Source organism: Micrasema longulum, unplaced genomic scaffold (genome assembly GCF_059751315.1).
Source record: "Micrasema longulum isolate JH-2025_06_02 unplaced genomic scaffold, ASM5975131v1 h1tg000669l, whole genome shotgun sequence".
Classification (NCBI taxonomy): Eukaryota; Metazoa; Arthropoda; class Insecta; order Trichoptera; family Brachycentridae; genus Micrasema; species Micrasema longulum.
Genome location: NW_028277865.1, coordinates 195155 through 200602, shown reverse-complemented (window position 1 = coordinate 200602; position 5448 = coordinate 195155). Strand labels below are relative to the sequence as shown.

The window sequence follows — 5448 nt, the reverse complement described above, 5'->3', positions numbered from 1 at the left end:
TTTTAAAAAAATAAAATTTTACAAATATTGGGTTTTTTGACACATCAAATGAATTCCGAAATTTTTAAATGTAAAACCGGGGTGATGAAAAATGTAAAAAACGTTAACCGAGGTGATTTTTGTATGAGAATATTTGAAGCAAAATGGATCCTGAACATTTCGGTGTAAAAAGCGGGAAAACATAAAATTGAGGAATGTCAAAACGAGGTTTTACTGTATTTTCAACAGAGATAAAGCTGCTAAGTATTACATTACCGAGCGTGAATGGAAGTATGGGGAGCATTAGCGACATCTATCTGTTGAAAAAATATCTTCAGAAAATCATCATTGCGCCGGTAATATCTTTTAAGTTACTTTAGTAAAACTATGTATGTAATGATTGTGTATTTTTTTATTGACGGCAAAAATGAAAATTAGGTTATTTTACATTGGCAAAATATTTAAGTATATTTTAACAAAATCTTAATGAAAAATTTAAATACCAGTACAATGACTATATATAGAATACAAATAATTTCATAGGTGAGCCGTATATATAAAATATAAATGATTGCATGTAATATTACAAATAATCTAATGAGAAATATATGCTCTTGGCCTTGTAGGACTACCCGATGGCGGTGGTCAGCACGGCTGGCCGAGGTCTCATCCTTTACACTCTGGAGGGGAAACCCCAGGAGTACAAGCGAGTAGACTCCCCCCTCAAGTACCAACACAGGGCTATCGCCATCTTCAAAGACAAGACATCCAAACAGCCTACCGGTTAGTAGTAATAAGAAAATGTAATCCAGAAAACAAAATAAATTACAATGATAACACAACTCGACTCAGTTATCGATAGCTAAGAAACATGTCTCATACATCAGAGTGTAATTATATGCATCGAAAGTCTTTTTTTATCAATTTTAAAATTACATTTTTAATGTGTTCTCACCGTGTATTGAACCCGGAACCTTCTGTGTGTGAGTCGAGCTTGTTAATCAGTACTTATTCTTATTCTTAGAGGTGGGGGTCAGTGCTATGCAGGCTCCCGACGTCATTGTGACCTGTGAAGGTCTGTTATAACAGGTCCCCGTGAATAGTTCTCGCCGTCCAAGCCCAGGTCTATAAAGAGCCTGGCTACTGTGTGGAAGGCGAGAGTTTACATTTTGTTAAATCTCCCCCCTCCAAGCCCAAATCCGTAAAGTATCGGGCTATTAAGCAGGGAGCGAGCTCTTTAACATCCTCAGGTTTAACCCGTGATACTCCAAAGATGAGGCTTCTTTTATAATGAAAATCACCACACTCACAGAATGTGGATAGGTGATTCCTCATCTGCACTGCAAAACCTACATTTAGAAGTTTCGGAAAGGTTCATTCTAGCGCGGTGTTTGTTCAATCTGCAGTGCCCTAGGCGGGCTCTAGTGATAGCCCTCACTTGATGAGGCTGAGCTTTATTAAGTCGAAGGCAAACCTTTAGTACCCTTTTATCAGTTCCTTCGCACGGTGCTGACCAGGTACTTTGGCATTACGCTCTGCTTCCTGGCCCATGACCTAAGCTCGTTAAGAGAAGCACATTTGGGCAACCCACAGCAGGGCTCAGGGCCTATTGAGGCTGTCTCAGCTTCCAGCCTTGCCAATTCGTCAGCTGCCTCGTTACCGTCGATGTTTGAGTGTCCAGGTACACAAATTAATGTCACACTGTTACACTCACCGACACAATTAAGTGTCCGTAAGCATTCAAAGGTTAATTGTAATTGATGTCAAAGTACACTTGTTTAAAAAAAAAACCCTTGTCAGTCCGAAACGCGCCTATGGGCCGGTGGATTGGCAACATATGAATATAGCAATTAAGTTGTACTAGAGCAAGTTCCGAACCTCTGACCCCTGATCCTTGAGTCAGCGACACTGGCCATGGGACCACAACCCAATTCAAGTTAACGATTTCATGTCAAACGCGCTATGTCGAGGCGGACAATAAAATGCTCTACTCGAATCAAATAAGTACTATTTAATTTTTCAGGTTTTGCCCTCGGCAGTATAGAAGGCAGAGTGGCCGTACAATATGTTAATTCTTCCAACCCCAAGGACAACTTCACATTCAAATGTCATCGCTCTAATGGTGTCCAAAATGGAGCACAGGTACTTTGTTATTTTTACTTCCTTGAACAGTGCATGTTTTTTTTTTAAACATAGGACCAATAAATAATTGCAGTTTAAACAACATTTAAATTCAACATTTCACGCCCACCCTGCCGGAAATCGAATCCAGGACCCAAGAATGGCAATCAAATGTGCTAACCACTACACAACAGGGCGGACTTTTCTCCTCTCAGCTTTTTACCTGATTGTGATCGAGTGAAAAACACTCGTCCAAGATTCTGGATTTATTTCATGCACACGCTGTAATCTATATCCAGCATACATTACAATTTTTTCTGTGTCTGGGCAAATATAAAAACCTAGAGTTTGGGATGTTTTTTAATCCACCGGGAGTGGCCTCGTAAATTGCAGACCTGACGCGGTATTCACCCCAGTAATGACCGAAACAAATAAAACATTTTTTTAAGATATAATGGCGTGGCCGAAATACTGATATAAAAATTAGATTGTTAATAATGAGCGACGTTAGCAGGCGCTACTCCAGAAGCATTCAGAATGGATAAGACGTCGGGCATTTACGAATATCCTTCCTGAACTGGCACCTAAACGGTAAAGCCAACCTCCTCACCTTCCTTGTTTACCATTCCACAGGACATCTACTCTGTGAACGACATCGCGTTCCATCCGGAGCACGGCACCCTAGCCACCGTGGGCTCGGACGGGGTGTTCTCCTTCTGGGACAAGGACGCTCGCACCAAGCTCAAGTCCTCGGAGCAGATGGATCAGAGCATCACAAAGTGCGCCTTCAACAGCAACGGGCAGATCTTCGCCTACGCCGTCAGCTACGACTGGTCTAAGGTCAGCACCCACACACACACACACTCACTATTTATTATGATGTCAATTATATATCAGACCCGAGCTGTAGTCCTGTAGTTAGTGTCACAGATTCACAGATCAGAGGTTTGGTGTTCAAACGCCGCCCTACCACAAACATTTTCGAATAGTGAGTTTTTTACAACTCGTTAAAATGACTCCTAAAATTGAAATCTTTGAATAAATCATGAGAACACAAATATTTCCTTTTACAAGGAAACTGTCTATCATCGGTGATACTGCAGTACCATGTAGCTATCAATTGATTTTTTTTCTCAGGGGAACTTAAAAACCCTTCGGTCAATATATTATTTAAGATTTTAATCAACCAACATGATTGGTTCGGACATGTAGAGTGAATGGACTTCGAAAGAACGGCTAAAAAGATTAACAATGCAAATGTTGATGGATGCAGAAAACAAAAAAGACCGAGATTACATGACCAAATCCAACTAATACTTGAAGATGGACATGTCGAAAGTTGGAATAATCAGCGGGTGTGCATTAGAAGATATAATTATGTAGAGGAAGCGAGAGCAGACAGAGCGAAATAGCGTTCTATTTATTTATTTAACTTTTTGTACATAATGTTATTTGTACATTGGCGAGCTTATTGCCAAATGGCAATTTCTTCCAACCAACCAATAAAATAAAAGTTTCACTTTTATAATTCAAGTTACAGAACATATTCAATAGAAAAAAAAAGATTAAAAAGCTAAAAATATATAAAAATAGAAATAAACGTATTTTTTTAATAAATTACCTGAAATCAAAACTATTATTTAATGGTAAAAAGAAAAGGAGGAGAGATTAAGGAAGAGAAAGGAGATGTTTCTTCAGACGTGATTTAAACAGAGATGATGTAGTAACATCTTTGATGGTGGATGGGAGATGATTCCACAGTCGAGCCGCATGGACACTATATGAGTTAGAGAAGAAAGAGGAATTGTGGATGGGTATTAAGAGAGTGCCTTGAGAATTAGAACGAAGAGGTAAACCATGAACTGATAAGCGTTGAAATTTTTCACGCATTTTTCCTCTCTGCCTTCTCTTAAGGAGAAACGATGCGAGGGTTTGTGTAAATCAACCAACAAAAATGCTGTAGTATCAGAAAAACTCATTATTTAGTGTAAAAATATCCAAAATCAAAACGAACAGATCTCAGTCCCTTTAATAAATATATATGTTGCAGTAAAACATTTTTGTAGAATAACAGGTTACGTGGTACTGCAGTATCACCGATGATATACGTTTTTATGTGGTTTGATAAAAAAAATAACGGAATATTTGAATTTGAAATTTAAATTTGTTATTTATTGTAAAAGCCTGATTTTTTCCCCTTAGATTCATGTACACTAGGGTGGGCCGATACTATTTTTTTCCGAATTTTGAAATAAGAGGGGTCTAAAAAGATGCCTTTTGGTTTACTTGGAATGCGAAAAATTTCAAAAAAAATATTCCATACTACTTTAGGCCCTCAACCAGAGCTTGAAGTTTTCGAAAATGTCGATTTTTTGCGCTAAACTGGCTGTCATTTCGTATTTAGGTAAGAAAATCAGTACAATCAAATTTTATAATGTGCATTAAACCTTATTAAATAAGCATCTAAACCCTTTTCACACCCGTGAGTTGCACTTTGTTTTGTGAGAAATGGGTAGCATTGTTTTAATGAGCCATTGTTTTCGTCAATATTAGCCAGGCGCTCAACGGAATCAGTTTAACTGAGTGTAAACTTTTTGCATTTTGGTAGTTGTAAAACGTGTTCGAATTTGTAATGAGATTAAATTATATCTTTACTAACAAAAAAATTATTTTATCAATATAGATAAATTACAAAATGTTCAGACACTGATAAACTTCAAACCTCGGTTGAGGGCCAAAAGAAGTATGAAATATTTTTTAAAATAATTTTCACGTTCAATGTGATTCAAAATGAAACTTTTTAGACCCCATTCACTTTGGTGTCTAAAAAATAAAAAACAATGTGTTAATTTGTCAGTTTTTGGTCATTTCGGACATGTAGTTGGTAATCGGTATGGTTTGTTGTTCTTACGACCTGTCATTAGCTGGTTTAAGGGGCCATTTTACACAATGTAACATTCACGATCCTGCCTGTGTTGTAACATCCGTATTTCCTTAACTTTGTAAAAGTCAAAATATGTAAGAGTTGATAGCTTCCTAAGAGGCGGAATTCAGCCTTGTTTTCAAACATTTGGACATTGTATACTCATACAAATATTGTCGATTTATCAATGTGTTTTAAGTAGTTTTTTAAATATAGACATTATTTTTTTCAGGGCTACGAGCACTACAATCCATCCAAGAAAAACTACATCTTCCTGAGGTCGTGCTACGACGAACTCAAGCCGAGAGCATCCTCATGAATACCATCCACCTCGCACTTAATTCTAATTAATATATATTATATTATTCAGTCATAATCTACCAACCACTGTAAAATTATCACTAATAAATAGGTCATCCCACAAA

At 37.5% G+C, this 5448-nt stretch overlaps 1 protein-coding gene across 1 annotated transcript; it reads left to right on the top strand.

Annotated features, from left to right (window-relative positions):
* Window position 1: 1 nt before the first annotated feature.
* Rae1 (ribonucleic acid export 1) lies at window positions 2–5448 on the top strand. The gene is made up of 4 exons (XM_088229428.1): window positions 2–762; window positions 2003–2121; window positions 2734–2940; window positions 5256–5448. Exons 1-4 carry the CDS (start codon window positions 615–617, stop codon window positions 5340–5342), a joined length of 561 nt encoding a protein of 186 aa, XP_088085554.1. The 5' UTR covers window positions 2–614; the 3' UTR covers window positions 5343–5448.

Coding starts and splice junctions, on each gene's coding strand:
- Rae1 (XM_088229428.1), top strand. CDS start 615: ATGGCGGTGGTCAGCACGGCTGGCCGAGGTCTCATCCTTTACACTCTG. Junction 763..2,002: donor GACATCCAAACAGCCTACCG/GTTAGTAGTAAT, acceptor TTAATTTTTCAG/GTTTTGCCCTCGGCAGTATA. Junction 2,122..2,733: donor GTGTCCAAAATGGAGCACAG/GTACTTTGTTAT, acceptor ACCATTCCACAG/GACATCTACTCTGTGAACGA.